The 15,744-nt window shown below is 40.1% G+C and overlaps 1 protein-coding gene across 5 annotated transcripts in view; it reads right to left on the bottom strand.

Annotated features, from left to right (window-relative positions):
- The window catches only part of HTR4 (5-hydroxytryptamine receptor 4), a 178,752-nt gene that overhangs the window by 59,959 nt on the left and 103,049 nt on the right, over window positions 1-15,744 (bottom strand). For all 5 annotated transcript variants that reach the window (XM_081178633.1, XM_081178629.1, XM_081178630.1 and 2 more), the window contains one exon: window positions 412-565. In XM_081178633.1, coding sequence (XP_081034759.1) covers window positions 412-565 — 154 coding nt within the window. The remainder of the gene's footprint in view (window positions 1-411; window positions 566-15,744) is intronic.

The raw sequence follows: 15,744 nt of genomic DNA, 5'->3' as shown, positions 1-15,744 counted from the left end.
ATTTTTGGAGGCTATCTAGAACCAACTCTGTCAACTTTAGCTACGAGTGGAACAAGTGAATTGAGAGAATGATAAAATATTCAGATCACAAATGGAAAAGAATAGTGATGAATTCTAGAGTGTGCACAAAGGTTAGAGTCATTTCAGTAAAATAAAATGGCAGGTGGGGTTCAGATTTCCAAGGGAAGGTGATAAATTCCTAGGCACAGCAGCCAACACTATGACAGAAGTGAAATTGCCTTTCTGACCCTAAGTTTGGTAATAAAAATGGTCTGGAAGCAATTTTGAACTTCTCTTTCAATCTTCTTGGGTGAAACTGTATGCTATTTAAAAGAGATGAGGGATTTTGGTCAATACAAGACCTGCTCATACAGAATTGAACTTCACACCAGACAACTAGGATCTACTCACCAAGTCCATGATGCCAATGCTATTCCATCCTTGCATTATAGGGAGAAAAGAAATAAACATTGGGATTACCCAGCAGCCACCCAGCATTACAGCAATGCGTAGTGGTGTCATCTTATTCCTATAAACCAGCGGCTGGCAGCAGATAGCATAGTACCTTAAAGAGGAAAGAAAAAAGAATTAATGGAAACAAGGAACCACACATTCTTCAGCCAGTCCCATCTTTTCAAATCTGTGAAATTTAAGCATTGGCTTCCAGCAATTTGCTGAGAAGCACAGGGGAGCAAGTCTAATGCTTCTCTCATCTGTGCAGAAATATGTGAAATTGTACAATCCTGGCTATTCATATTATTATTAATACAGTATCATCAGTGTACACAACACTGTGCAATAAAACTGATGTAAAAGCTAAAGCTCACATATAGCCAACCTGTGTATAGAAGATTGCTTAGCATTAAAACTGTTAATATTTGGTAAACTGAGAAACAGCTGTCATTATCTGAAGAACAGGAAAGTAAGATTTTGAGAACAATTCTAATGACCCTTGCATCTGACACAGATTTCCCCTCCTGCTGATATTTATGCTAATGAGCTTAAAGGTCTGCATAGGTGGTCACGTACTAGTAGATTATATCCAACAATAAGCACAGCTTCTTAGTATTTATGGATAGATAGGAAAAGCAGATAAAGCTGAGTAGCCTTTTTAGTAGAGAGCCAGCAAAAATCCTAATGTATCAAACTAACTTTTAAGCGGAAAGAAAGTAACCCTTCTCTTTTTTTACATTTTTACCAATATTTACAATAATTTCTATGCTATTTCATTTAAAACACAAGGAACACTATGCCATCTTGAAATATCTTAAAATAGCTTTTTCTAATATCTATAAATTATAGATTATTATAACTTGTTCAAACGCACATACATATTCTAACAGAATGTTGAACATTTTTATGGAAGATTTATTTTTGCTTATTGCCAAAACCGTTTGTCAATCATTCTTCCAATCCTCATTGGTGAATTTTTTCCTTTATAAGAATAGTTAATTTTGTCCAATAGTTAATGTTTTCCCGTGACTTCCGGGTTAGTGCGATCGGCTAATGGCGGATTCCCTCCGAGCTCCGGAGGGAATCCGCTCCATGGAGGACGGGTCTTGCCGCGGCAGCGACGCGGGGACCCTCAGAAACCACAGGCGCTGAAGCCTGTGGACCTGGTGACTCGGCGGGCACCATTTGCGCCCCCCGACCCGCAAAGAAGCCTTTTTAAAGGCTTCAGAGCGGGGGACGGAGAGTGGCGTGGTGCTGTGAGTAGACCGCTTCTTCTATGGAGTGAAGCCGCGAGCCATGGCTGGAGAGCGCTGACTTCTTTCCTTGAACATTTGGACTGTAAAAGAAACAACCCGTGAGTAGTAAGGAATTTGGACTTAAAAATTTCCTTTTCTTTGAATTCGGCACGATCGGGGGAAGCGCTAAAAGGAAGTCTGCCCCCCCCGTCCTGCAGACGATTTAAAGCAAGAATCGGATACCTAAGGTTAAGAGACCATTTCTATCTTTGTGAGATAAAAGCTATTAATTTCACGATTTGGCATTAGAAGTTTTGTGCTGGAGGATAAGAACTGAATTTTAGGAGGTGACGTGCAACCCCCCGGGATCCGGGAGCAATCCGCAAGCGAGCCTGTTGAGGAGACATAAGGAGTTTGACAGCTGTCAAACGAGCTGTCAAACGAGCTGTCAAAGCTAGAAAAATTTGTTTTTTATTATCTCTGCTGGCTGGATTTGATACATTGGCTCTTAAGTTGCTGGAAACAAAGAAGATATATTAATAAAGTAACTGGATTGTTGGAGAAAGATTACTAAGTAACTAGAATCCCTCTAGAGGGGGTTCTGAGGCATTACAATGGCTGCAGATGGAAAAATACAGGCAGAGCTGGAAAGAATGTTCCTTCTCGTGGGAAGGTTACAAGACCAGAGTACAGCTTTGGCTACAGATGTAACGACCTTGAATTCTAAAGTAAGCAAACTTGTTGACTGCGTTAACGACTTGACTCAAGAGAATTCTGCAGCCGAATTAGAAGAGATATCTGCAGATTTAGAGGAGTGGGAAGGAGGAGCTGAAGTGTTGCAGGTGGAAAGGGACAACCAGAGGCCTACAAAAAAGAACAACAAGGAAAACAAGATTTGGACAATGAGAATTTGGACTGAAATTAAGAATGAAGAATGGAGTGATCTCTTCATGGGGAGATCGGAAGAACTTTGGATTACAAATTTGATTAAGATAAAAGTTGGAGCTTTTGGGACATTTGGACTTAAAAGAAGTAAGAAACATGATTTGGGCTCCGCTTTTGAAAATGGAGGACTGGTTGGAAGTAACATAGATCTTGCTGGGACAGAGCTCCTCCGAGACTTGATGACCAACATAAAGGACTACCAACAAAACCGGCAGAGAGGGACTGAGAGAGATTTGAAGGCCCCGGACGTGAGGAATCCAGGCTAAGAACTGATATTATGGACATATTTTGGGGATTGAAACCGGGAAAGGGGGGGGGGAGTTTTTGAATCCAAAGGGTGCATAATTTTATGTTGTTGTTTTTTTGTTAGTATGTTTAATAATTATTATAAAATTGGGAAATCTGTGGAAGGGAATTTGGGTCGACCTTAGAAAAAGACGTAAAAGATTAGTATTATGAATTAATTGAGGTATAAGTTAAATTTGGTTAATGAAGAAGAATTCAGTTAAAAAATAATAATAATAGGGTAAAGGTGGGAGATAAGAACTTGCTGAGTTAACTATTGGAATTAGGATGTATGAGGGGGAGGTGTGGGGAAGTCAGGGAAAGTGGTTAAGAAAGTAAGGATTTGAAATTATGCATGTTTGTGTTTGTGCTTGTGTGTCTGTGTTGTGTTTAGTGTGTCTATATAAAATCTGAAAACCCAATAAAAATTTTATAAAAAAAAAATAAATAGTTAATGTTTTCCCACGTCTGAAGAGACCCCTACTGGAGAGTGCTGGATAAAGCTGGCTGCTGTGCTAGCAGGAAATGGGCATTTTGCAGAGAATATTTATGCAGAATATAGAGTGTTTTCTCTCTGCATCAAGAGAGGAAAGGAACATGATTAGATATAGAAAGAGAAATGAAAGGACTGCAAATTCCCCTGGCAATTAACACATTGAATCAGAAGTAGCAAAATGATATGGAAATATTTCCAGATGATATTCAATTAACCACAATGAAGGAGACAGTTCAGCCAGGCAGTTCTGCTGCACAGGTTTATCAATTTCTATCATTTGCAGCTGACAGTATCACTTTTGGTTAAACAAACTATTAAGCAATAGTTAATTCTATGAAAGGGACATCTTGAGATTTGAACCTTCTTGCCGCTTAAATTTCAATATTTGTAAGTCTCCGTTCATTCACAATTCTATCCTCATTCAAAAACCTACAACATGCACACTCACACACATCAAGAACAGACTTCCAGCCACAGAATGTGCTCTCCTCCTCACCCCTGCCTTGCAACACCCCCTGCCATGCACACTGGGAATGTCAGAAGATTTCGTTGCAGACTACCATAAATGCCAGAGAGAGAGAGAGAGAGAGAGAGAGAGAGAGGCCCCAATATGTTCCACTGAACCAGTCCTCAGAACGGACCACAGATCTGTGAACTAAACCTTTCTGACAGCTGGTTAGACCAATGGTACTTATGAGATGATCTGAAGGCTTACTCTATTTTTCTTCTTCTAATTTTAGCACTGCAAATCTGCTTGGGGCAGCATCTATGTGTGTCATTTGCTGCATAACTGTGCATACTTTAAGACATCCACATTCAGAACCAGGATGGAAAGGATTTCTCCATCCCTATCATACACCCTTTAAATCTGCTCCAGAGGGTTAGGGGATAAGAGGAAAGTGTCGATGCACAGCAGAAGTCAACTGTTGCAGCACTGAATATAGCCCCAGGCTGCACTAGGTTTACACAAGCTAATTGGAGCACCAAGGAGCTCCCTATATTTCTATCTGGAATGGTTTGATAAATTTCCTGCAAATACCTGGGAAAAATTAAAAATTAATGTCCACATTAAAAAATCATGTTCAGACAAGTTATTGAACCATACTGCTGCTATTACTAATTGCTCTCTGGTGATTTTTTAAAAAGAAAGTTGATAAGCTGTTGTTTTAAGGATTACACAATTTTATGAATTTTATATATACTTATTTGATTTTGTAAAACTGCCTTATGCCATATGGAAAGGGAGGTATATAAATAATATAAAGTGAAAGATTCCAAGAAATATATTTTACCCTGAAGGATCAAACATGCTTCTATATTCTCACATGCTGCCCACTTACAAGAAGCAAGAAATTCCAATGGCAGCACATTCCAGATTTTAGCTTCCTCTGTAGGGAAGTGCACTGAATATTTATGGCACTTTAAAACACTTGCTTTATTTACAGATATACAAGTAGAGGCAAGTAGGATGCACTCCTACCAGGTAGCACGTTTACTACATCCCTATCAGATACCAGAGATAGATGGTACCTTCAGGTCTGTCTCAGCCTTAAACCTGCATGCATGAACACACAAGCATTCACACCCTCACCTGCCCTGCCTTTAGCCTGGGAGCTTCCACTAACCCCAACAGCTATCCAATTAAACACACAGCATGGCAAATGGTCAGGGATAATGGGAGCTGTAGTCTAAAAATATCTGGAGGGTACCACAATGGCTATCCCTGCCATAAACCCACATTTCCCATCTCCCCATATACTAGCAAAAAAGGGGATTGGACAAATTCTTGGAGGAAAAGGCTATTGACAGTTACAAGTCATGCTGGATAGCAAATCGTCACAACTTGTAAGGTTGCGGTTAGGCATTGGTTATAAATTGGTGGAGGAGGGGTTAGGATAGGCTGGGCCTGCCCCTCCATGGTTGCTGCGGAAAGGGAATTCCGTTAAAGGAATCCTGGGGCTTGCCATCTTTTTGTCCAATCCCTGGAATGGGACTAGGGCCGGCAAGCCTTCGGGGAGCATGCGGATGAGAATTGAGGGTCTGTGACTCAGCTCCAATTCTCCCCAACTTGTTCTCCCGCACTGTATTTCGGTGGTGCCCGGAAGTCAGTTCTGTCCCCAGGCGGGGGGGACAGATACTCTTAACCAATGCCTAAACAACGACTCACGGTTTTGTATTTAAATAAAGTTGTGGCCAAAATTATGCCAAAAACCTTAAACAAAAAATTAAGTGTGCATTGTGAGTTATTTGGGCGGTGGCTTGGGGACCTCGACACGCAACACAAGGGACGTTTCCCCCCCTGCACAACCAAGTATGATTCATCCAGGCATCTAAGACACAGATATCACTGGCATTGCACTAGAGCTGACAGCAAAGTTCTGCATGAGCCGAAGCTGTGACCAGGTGTCACATGGAACCTGTTGTCTCCTGGGGATCCTCTCGACAGAAGCGCTTCTACACTTTACCCTTTCTACCATGCTGACACTTGTTCCCTTGCAGGCTTCTGCCATCAAGAGTTCTCATCTGAGATCCTGTCTTTTCAAATTATTTTACAGGAACGCATATCTTTCTGCAGAACTCACAATGTCTAAATGTTAGCATTCTCTTTGGGAAGAGGAGGCGGAGGGTTCTGTTTGTGTCTTTAGATATAGGCAGGAGGTGTTGATTTATGATAATATATTGTATCTATGCTCATTGCTGCCTTTGCAAAAACCCTCCAGGCTGCAGCTAGTGGAGGAATGAGGCAGGCTGCTCAGGTGAGGCAGCAGCTGAAATACGAATTAGTCTTATAAGCAGAGGACAAGAAGCAAAAAACAGTGTCTTGTTTAGAATAGACCAGGAAACTTACAAAGCCAACACCACATTTTTTTTCACACTGCTGACCTTCTATGCATCATCTACTCCACCTCAGAATGTGCCATGGCCAAAAAACCTTTTCCATCTCTACTATATCCTTTTTGAGGTGTGGCAACACACATAGTGTTTCAGGATGCAGGGATGCAAACAAAAAGTAAACTGTTGTATTTTAATTTTAACACAAGCAAAAGTTCTTGGTTTTTATTGGTTCCTTTTTGCAGAATGGTGGCTTCTTTCAACAGTTGAACCAATCTACACAGAGAGCAGCAAGCATTACGTCTCATCTTGATAAGGTCCTCACTGCTGCAGAACTTATGCAGGACTGGACATTACATTGAACAGGCTCTTTCAGTCCACACTGCACCATATGATGACTTTTTAATTTATTTTTTTAAAGGAGACGCTTGATTATGACTCTTCCTAATCAAAGCTACCCACATTTCCCATCTCCCCATATACTAGCAAAAAAGGGGATTGGACAAATTCTTGGAGGAAAAGGCTATTGACAGTTACAAGTCATGCTGGATAGCTACACACCATCTTCAGGATCAGAGAAAGCATCTCTCTGAATACCAGTTACTGGGGCACAACAATGGAAAAGAGTTCTACTGCCCTCAAACTCTGCTTGTTGGCTCCCTGGAGGCATCCAGGAAGCAGGTTGCTCAATTATGTTCTTAACAATGTCCCAAATAAAAGCAACTACTAATACTCCTAATTAACTAAAGACAGTGCCCCACACCCATTCTTCTAACAAGATCTATTTCAGATGAAACTGCTCAACAGAGCTAAATTTGTCTAACGAGGAATACAAATAATTGTACTGCCAAGTGAAAACAAACAAAGTAAGAGTTCCACGAAGACTTTGGAGAAGGTGGCGGCAATAGTAGCAAATAGAAAAGGGAAAGAACACACATTTCAAATACTTAAAAAGAAAGAAAGATGCATAACGTGCCTTGCATGCCTAAGATTATGCCTCAGCCATCTGTTCTGTTGTTTATTCTCGTGTGGTTTTATTTTCCAGTTCACAAGCTCAGCAATCAACGCATTAGGTCTACTTTCTATAAATCCAAGATATTTTGCATTGTAGTCTTGAGCACTACAGAGGAAGCCTTCTAAAGCATCATACTGCATTTATTACCTGCATGAACAGGTTACATATAGCCACTTTGGTCTCAATCCCATTTCTTTCCTCAAAAGCTCTCGCTTCCTTTTCTTCAACAGTTCTCCTTCATTACCTCTGAACAGGCATGTTTTAAGGGGAATTGAGTTTATTTGCGGCTGTGTAGAGAACTGAGCATTAACAGGACGCTTTGTCACATTTTATCTGTTTTAATTCCAGCCTCTGAAAAGCCTTCTTGGTTCTTTTTCAGGTGCACAGAGCTTTAGTAGGATTTCCCAGAATGGAAGGAGCAGCAGCAACCAGGGACTGATTAACACAGTTGCAAAGCCAATCTTTAAAAAAGAATGATTCTTGTGGTATTGCAAAGGCTATACTGTACAATGTTAAGAAATCTCAGTTTTGCAATTACATTCATTGGTAGTTTGAAAGTTGCCTACTACTAATAAATACATGCACTGTCTTTCTAGTTTCATTATCTCAAACATTAGAGTCACTTCTTAATATTTTGGACCTGACCATTCCCTATTCAAGACATAAGACTCATGTGCAAATAGCTCTTCAGATGACTCATCAGACCCTCCTCTTTGTGTGGACACATTGCATCGGGGCTATCCAGGAAACAGGGAGTCTCTGTGTGCTTCCCATATTTCCATTTATGCACTCATAGAAGTGGGTGGGGGATTCTCTCAAAGACAGAGCAGTTTTCTCTCTGCTGTTTTCACAGCATCAGTAAGCACCTGAGCAGTGGCATCAAGGCAGTCTGTAGACTTGGAGGTATTCAAGTACCTCCCATTTTCCAAACTCTGCATCTTGAGTAATCCCCACTGTCTGCTCTAAACGGGAATATGTAAAACACACACAGGCTCCCTACTGCCTGGAATGCCCTGATGCAGTGGGTCCATATATCTAACATCAATACCAATAACATGCCAAAGGTTAGAACCTAAGAATGTCAGAGTTTATTGTTGCAAAAATAGGGATAAATATGAAAGTAGAAAATGAAAATATTGATTATGCAGACAATGTACAAATTTGACAGGCAATCTTAGGGTTAATTCAAGAGACAGTAGACAGAAAAGGATCCCAGTAGCTAATGTGACAAGGGGAAGGCAAAAGATGCAAGTGGACAACTGTGGAACTGAGTTAAATGAGTAATAACATCTCCCTTTTCAACTAGACAAAACCTAGCTTGGACTGCAGTTCTAAGTACTCTAGATCATTATACCTCAGCTCTGCATCTGAGATATAAAAGGCAATGGCACCCTACAAAACTAATGAAGGTATTTCCTCACCTGTTAAATTAGGGTCATGTCCACACCATATACTTAAAGCACACATATGCCACTTTAACAGTCATGGAGAACTCTGAGAACGGCAATAGGTTAAGAGTGATGGAAATTGTAGTTCTGTGAGGTCAGCACCCTCAACAAACTACAGTTTCCAGGATTCTTGGGAGGAAGTCATAACTATTAAAGTAGCATAAAAGTGCTTTAACTGCATGGTATGACCTAGAAAAGACAGTACTGAATTTATGCAGAATGCTTTTGAACCTCACAACCAAAGTATATCAGCCATATGAACATAAGAACATCTCTGCTGGATCAGACCAAAGGCCTATCTAATCCAGTATCTTGTTACACCCCAGGGACTAACCAGAGGCCTAAGGATCTCCAACTCCTCTTGTAAATGTGATGCATAAGCATTCATAGATGGCAGTAATAATGTTCATATCTTACTATATAACATTTTTGTAAGAAAAATAAGCTGTCACATTGCAGTTCATGTGGCAACCAACAGGTGGCCACACAAACTGTAACATGACAGCAGCAGGTGCAGTAAAAGTGAGCAAAGCAGGCAGGCCAGGCTAGTGGCACAAGTGGGCTGGCTGTAAGAGAAGCGAGCAGGTGGCCCAGGCAGGACTTCCCATGTTGCCATTGCCTCCATCTCCCTGCCTGCTTGTTTGCACACACAACAGGGTAATGGAAATCTGGGGTCTGAATGAGTGAGCGAGCAGTCTGCCCGGCCACACTTAGGACAGTGTTTCTAAAGTTCATTAATTTGAGCTCCTTCTTCTGCACTTATTTCACCATCTCCCTCAGTCTACCCAACCTGGCAATCATAACCCCTTTTCAGACAAGACTGCTGTTATGTACTGAAGTTCTCACCCTTGGCCAGCAGGGGGATACTGTAGATAGTTCAGGTCCACATATGCAAATAAGGGATCAAAAGTGACGTTCAGTGATTGGATAGTTACAGAAAATGGTTACTGTTGTGTTCTAGTGCCACTCTATATAAGCAGGCTGGCTGAAACCTTCAGTTCAGTTCTGTTCTGGCCTGTGAATAAACAAGAGCTGTTTGAAGAATCGCTGTGTCGTCTGATATGTTCACCCACAACTTAACAACAGAGGTTTCATCGGGCATGCAGGGGTGGTGAGAGTAGCACAATACAAGGGAAGTTTCCCCCCCTGCACAACCAAGTATGATTCATCCAGGCATCTAAGACACAGATATCACTGGCACTGCACTAGAGCTGACAGCAAAGTTCTGCATGAGCAGGTGTCACATGGAACCTGTTGTCTCCTGGGGATCCTCTCGACAGAAGCGCTTCTACACTTTAGTAAAAAAAAGATCTAGAAATATGGTCAAATTTGAAGCTTTCATTGCTAGGCCGCATTGCTGTGATTAAAATGAATGTATTGCCTAGAATGTTGTTTCTATTTCAAACATTGCAAATTGTGGACAAGATGGACTGTTTCAAGAAGTGGCAGAGAGACATCTCCAGATTTGTCTGGCAGGGCAAGAAATCTAGAATAAAATTTAAGATACTGACTGATGCAAAGGAAAGAGGTGGATTTGCCCTGCCAGACTTAAAACTTTACTATGAATCAGCAGCTTTCTGCTGGTTGAAAGAGTGGCTACTTCTTGAGAATACAGACATTTTGGATTTAGAAGGTTTTAACAATGTATTTGGATGGCATGCATATTTATGGTATGATAAGGTCAAAGCACATAAAGCATTTAAAAATCATATTGTAAGGAAAGCATTGTTTAATGTTTGGACAAGATATAAGGATTTATTGGAAAATAAAACCCCAAGGTGGTTATCACCGATGGAAGCGAAAGCCTTGAAAAAGCTTAATATGGAGGCCAAATGGCCGAAATATTGGGAAATTCTGGAACAAGAAGGAGACAAACTGAAATTGCAGAGTTTTGAAAAATTGAAAGATAAGGTGAGAGATTGGCTCCATTACTATCAGATAATGGAGGTTTTTAAATTGGACAGGAAAATTGGCTTCCAGGTGGAAAAGTCAAAATTAGAAAGAGAACTGTTAGAACCCAATACTAAGAACTTGTCAAGAATGTATAACTTGCTGTTGAAATGGAATACACAAGATGAAACAGTGAAATCAGCTATGATAAAGTGGGCACAAGATATTGGTCATAACATTATGTTTGCTGACTGGGAACAGTTGTGGACCACCGGTATGAAATTTACGGCATGTAATGCCTTAAAGGAAAATATTATGAAAATGATTTATAGGTGGTACATGACTCCAGTCAAGCTTGCAAAAAATTACCACTTGTCTGATAATAAATGTTGGAAATGTAAAGAAACTGAAGGTACTTTTTTTCACCTTTGGTGGACATGCCCAAAGATTAAAGCTTTCTGGGAAATGATATATAATGAAATGAAAAAGGTATTTAAATATACCTTCCTCAAGAAACCAGAGGCCTTTCTCTTGGGCATTGTCGGCCAATTGGTGCCAAAGAAAGACAGAACATTCTTTATGTATGCTACAGCAGCAGCAAGAATACTCATCGCAAAGTATTGGAAGATACAAGATCTACCCACCTTGGAAGAATGGCAGATGAAGGTGATAGACTTTATGGGACTGGCAGAAATGACTGGCAGAATCCGAGACCAGGGAAAGGAGACGGCGGAAGAAGATTGGAAGAAATTTAAGAACTATCTTAAGAAACATTGTAAAATTAATGAGTGTTAGAATGATGCAGTTTTAGAAATTAATTGGATTACAGCTGTAAAGATTAAGTTAAAAGAAAAGAAAGGTCAATAATTATATAAAAGTAAGGCTGAGGATTTGCTGAACTGAATATTTGAAATTGGAATGCAGAAAGGGAAGGTATGAGGAGCTCGGGGAAGTAAGTTTTAAGAAAATAAGGATTTGAAATTATGCTTGTTTTTTCTTGTATGTGTGTTTGTTTGAATTGTTGTGTTTGTTTATATAATTTGTGAAAATTTAATAAATATTTTATTAAAAAAAGAAGCGCTTCTACACTTTACCCTTTCTACCATGCTAACACTTGTTCCCTTGCAGGCTTCTGCCATCAAGAGTTCTCATCTGAGATCCTGTCTTTTCAAATTATTTCTGCAGAACTCACAATGTCTAAATGTTAGCATTCTCTTTGGGAAGAGGAGGCGGAGGGTTCTGTTTGTGTCTTTAGATATAGGCAGGAGGTGTTGATTTATGATAATATATTGTATCTATGCTCATTGCTGCCTTTTGCAAAAACCCTCCAGGCTGCAGCTAGTGGAGGAATGAGGCAGGCTGCTCAGGTGAGGCAGCAGCTGAAATACGAATTAGTCTTATAAGCAGAGGACAAGAAGCAAAAAACAGTGTCTTGTTTAGAATAGACCAGGAAACCTACAAAGCCAACACCACATTTTTTTCACATTGCTGACCTTCTATGCATCATCTACTCCACCCCGGAATGTGCCGTAGCCAAAAAACCTTTTCCATCTCTACTATATCCTTTTTGAGGTGTGACAACACACATGGTGTTTCAGGATGCAGGGATGCATACAGAAAGTAAACTGTTGTGTTTTAATTTTAACGCCAGCAAAAGGTCTTGGTATTTATTAGTTCTCTTTTTGAAGAATGGTGGCTTATTTCAGCAGCTGAACCAATCTACACAGAGAGCAGCAAGCATTACGTCTCATCTTGATAAGGTCCTCACTGCTGCAGAACTTATGCAGGACTGGACATTAAATTGAACAGGCTCTTTCAGTCCACACTGCACCATATGATTGCTTTTTTATTTATTTTTAAAGGAGACGGTTGATTATGACATATTCCTAATCAAAGCTAGGGAGACTGGCAAAAATTCTAGGACCTAGAAGTTCAGAATCTGCCACAAATATCTGCATCTAAGTAGTGTGAACAGAACACAGATGTTAGGGCAAAATTGCCTAAAGCTTTCAGAACTGACTGTTTTAAAAAAATAATGCAAAATACTAATGATCTAGTCACAAGCACAAATAATCCAGCCATAGTCAGAGTTAGCATTAAATAAATATAACAGAATTATTGCAAGCAACACTAATTAGTGCTCTAAGCTCTTTGATGGCAAAAGAAAATCCCAGGGTATTCCAACAATTATTTCTTCCATCATCTTTCACAAAGTCTGAGAAACTCTGCTCTTCTGACACTGCAAAGCTAAGAACTTTCAAACATGTAGGGAGATGCCACCTTACTCTGAGGTCCAGGGTTTCTTCTGCTTGGGACCTCCCTAACCCAGCATGTAAATTAAAAGTGCTTGGACTAGTGAACAGGAGCAGAAAGTGAAAGGACAAACTTTTGGCAGAGACACTTTCCTTTAATTCCTACCCCATTTACTGGCCTAGTATGTATCTTAGGTCCTCACCATCCATTAAGTCATCAGCAGAAAATGATGGGAGATTCTGCCAGTAATAGAAGCCATCAGGTCAGCTCCTGTCAGTGGATGTGTGAGAGCCCAGATGGCCAGCACTAATGAAATGAAGCTCTCTATAATTTAAGAGGTAAGCCATTAATCAGTTAATCACACAGTCTAATGGAGTAATGGCTTCTGCCCTGATTATCATGAATCCAATATTCCCTATATGGGGACAAATGGACTCAGAATGTTTAATATGCGTATGTTTACAGCGCTAAACAGAAGTTACATATATTACCATCTAGATTGTCAAGAGTATGGGGCATTTATTGAATTACCAAAGGATCCTATCAGATTATAACGGTTACAAAACATTCAAAGGGGGGAAAAATATTTCACAGGTACCTAGGAAGAACAGTCATGTTACATGACTTGTACTGACAGCTGCTTTTGTATTACTGCCTGCAATGCTCCATTGGCAATGTTACCTTTGATCTGTTGTAGTTATTTTCAGGTTTTATCCATGTAACTATTCTGTCTTTGCTGCGTGACGTTCCACAGAGCATATGCTTTGTGGATTCTAGCACCATCCATAGAGTTTTGAGTGATTCTATCAAGGACCTCAGGCATTGTGTCTCATTTGTTTCACCTTGTACAGAAATGAAGGGTGTGTGTGTGTGTGTGTGTGTGTGTGTGTGTGTGTGTGTGTGTGTGTCTTTACTGAAAAAAATTACAGAGGGATTCCTCTGCCCCTTGCTGGTAGATCTAAGGACAACAGAATAAATGCATATGTGAAACATACTATTTCCAGTATTGCTTTAGCAACAGAGCCACAAAAGAAACTTAGTGCAGCCTCTTATTATCTTACGCTGTGAATTTTAGATCTATTTTAATATTTATTTATTTTAGAACTTTTTATTATACTGCACTTTTTTATTTGTACTTCTATTCTTTTTATTCTATTGATTTGACTTACTTCAATAAAAAATATTTTTAAAAGATCAGTTTCATTACTAAAGAGTTAATGTTAGGAATAAAGATAACTTCACTGGGAGATAGGAAGCACTTTGGAAGGTGGTGAGCTGAGCAAATAGTTTTACTCGAAGCCATTAAATATGATTGAAGTCTATATTAAAAAACAAAAAAACCAGACTGGTACAAGAAACATGAAGACCAAAACAGAAAGACTTCCCCCATAATGCACACTTTTCTTTGAAGAATGAATAAGCAGAAATGATCACACATTCCAGGGTACAAGTAGCAAGGACATCACCAGAGGAGTTGTCTTGGTACCCTTAGCAAATAAGAACCACGAATTTCAATTACATAGCTCAGTGGCTAAGATGTGCTCAATTACCAGTTAAAATTGCTTATCATCTGTAACTGACGTTACAGATAATTATAAAAGAAAACTTTTACAATCCAGCCATGTTAGATCACAAGCAACATTTCTTAAAGTGGAGTGGGGGGTGGGAGGAAGTAAATTTAAGAACATAGGAAGAACCTGCTGGATCAGGCCAATGGCCCATCTAGGCCAGCATCCTGTTCTCAAAGTGACCAACCAGTTGCTTGTGGGAAACCTGCAAGCAAGAGTCCTCATCCCTCCTGCAGATTTCCTGCAACTGGTTTTCAGAAGCTGTGGAGGCAGAGCATAGCCATCATGGCTAATGGCGATTGACAGCCCTCTCCGCCGTGAATTTATCTAGTTCTCTTTTTAAAGCCATCTAAGCTGGTGGTCATCATTGCTTCCTGTGGGAGTGAGTTTCCATATTTTAACTATGCACTATGTGAGGAATAATAATTTAGTTTTACTATTAAAGAATCCCGGCTTGTCATGATGTTCAAAGTATCAATTCTGGTTTAAAGTAAACGATGGTTACTCTAATAAGCCAGCTTTGTATCACCATATGTTTCAAGTTGTTAAGAAATTAAAGAATCGCTGCTTCAAATGCAATGACAATTCTGGATTCTTCAAATGTGAAAGTAAACTCCGGTCAAATCCTTTCAGCTGCATAAGAAGAAAGAGGAAGAGGGGAGCATTAAAGGCTGATGCTTTGCTCAGATTGGTCCTCTTAGTCGTCGTCTTCTTTGGCGATCACTTGTAGCCAAGTAAGATTGTCTTCCATAAACATGGTTTTAACAATGAGTCTGAAAGTGACTGTGGAGGTCAATTCTGGACCCACACATCCTTCCACAGTGGGGACATTGGTTTCTGGGCGGGAGTTGATCATGGTGTGGATTTGCCAAGTGTGCCTTCCTCCTAGCACGTTTCTGCCTTGCGTCCTGAGTTCAAGGGTCTTCAAAGCCTATGACACCTTTGGTAAAGGCTGTTCTCTAACTGGAGCGCTCGCAGGCCAGTGTTTCCCAGTTGTCAGTGTTTATACTACATTTTTTAAGATTTGCCTTGAGACAATCTTTAAACCTCTTTTGTTGACCACCAGCATTACGCTTTCCATTTTTAAGTTTGGAATAGAGTAGTTGCTTTGGAAGACGATCATCAGGCATCCGCACAACATGACTAGTCCAATGAAGTTGATGTTGAAGAATCATTGCTTCGACACTTGTGATCTTTGCTTCTGCCAGTACACTGATATTAGTGTGATGGAATCTTTTGAGGAGTTGGAGATGGCGTTTATAAGTGGACCATGTTTCACAAGCATATAGTAAGGTTGACAGTATAATAGCTTTGTAAACAAGCG

The sequence above is a fragment of the Podarcis bocagei genome, assembly GCF_964188305.1.
Source record: "Podarcis bocagei genome assembly, chromosome: 2".
Taxonomy (NCBI): Eukaryota; Metazoa; Chordata; class Lepidosauria; order Squamata; family Lacertidae; genus Podarcis; species Podarcis bocagei.
Note: the sequence above shows the minus strand (reverse complement) of the source record. Positions and strands in the feature narration are given on the sequence as shown.